This window comes from Eurypyga helias, unplaced genomic scaffold (genome assembly GCF_000690775.1).
Source record: "Eurypyga helias isolate BGI_N326 unplaced genomic scaffold, ASM69077v1 scaffold667, whole genome shotgun sequence".
Taxonomy (NCBI): domain Eukaryota; kingdom Metazoa; phylum Chordata; class Aves; order Eurypygiformes; family Eurypygidae; genus Eurypyga; species Eurypyga helias.
This window is the reverse complement of record NW_010260923.1, coordinates 3198-3453: the sequence shown is the minus strand read 5'-3', so window position 1 is coordinate 3453 and position 256 is coordinate 3198. Positions and strand designations below refer to the sequence as shown.

Here is a 256-nt window from a genome sequence, read left to right as displayed (position 1 = left end):
GCCGCCGTGGGCAGAGTTCGAAGCCATGGCAGCTATTTTTAAAATCGCCACCCAGCCGACCAACCCCCAGCTCCCCGACGGCGTCTCGAACTCCTGCCGCAACTTCCTCAAGCAGATCTTCGTGGAGGAGAAGCGGAGGCCGACGGCCGAGGACCTGCTGAGGCACCCCTTTGTCAACTGCGGGCTCTGAGCCCCCGGCAGCGGGGATGGGGAATCGCCGGCGGGAGGGGGGCGGGCCGCCGGCCCGGGGGCCTCT

General features: G+C 68.8%; 1 protein-coding gene across 1 annotated transcript in view; it reads left to right on the top strand.

The window, feature by feature from the left end:
• The window catches only part of LOC104512258 (mitogen-activated protein kinase kinase kinase 3-like), a 40623-nt gene extending 40433 nt beyond the window's left edge, over positions 1 to 190 (top strand). Inside the window, exon 15 of the mRNA XM_010155177.1 lies at positions 1 to 190. Coding sequence (XP_010153479.1) covers positions 1 to 190 — 190 coding nt within the window.
• Positions 191 to 256: the final 66 nt, after the last annotated feature.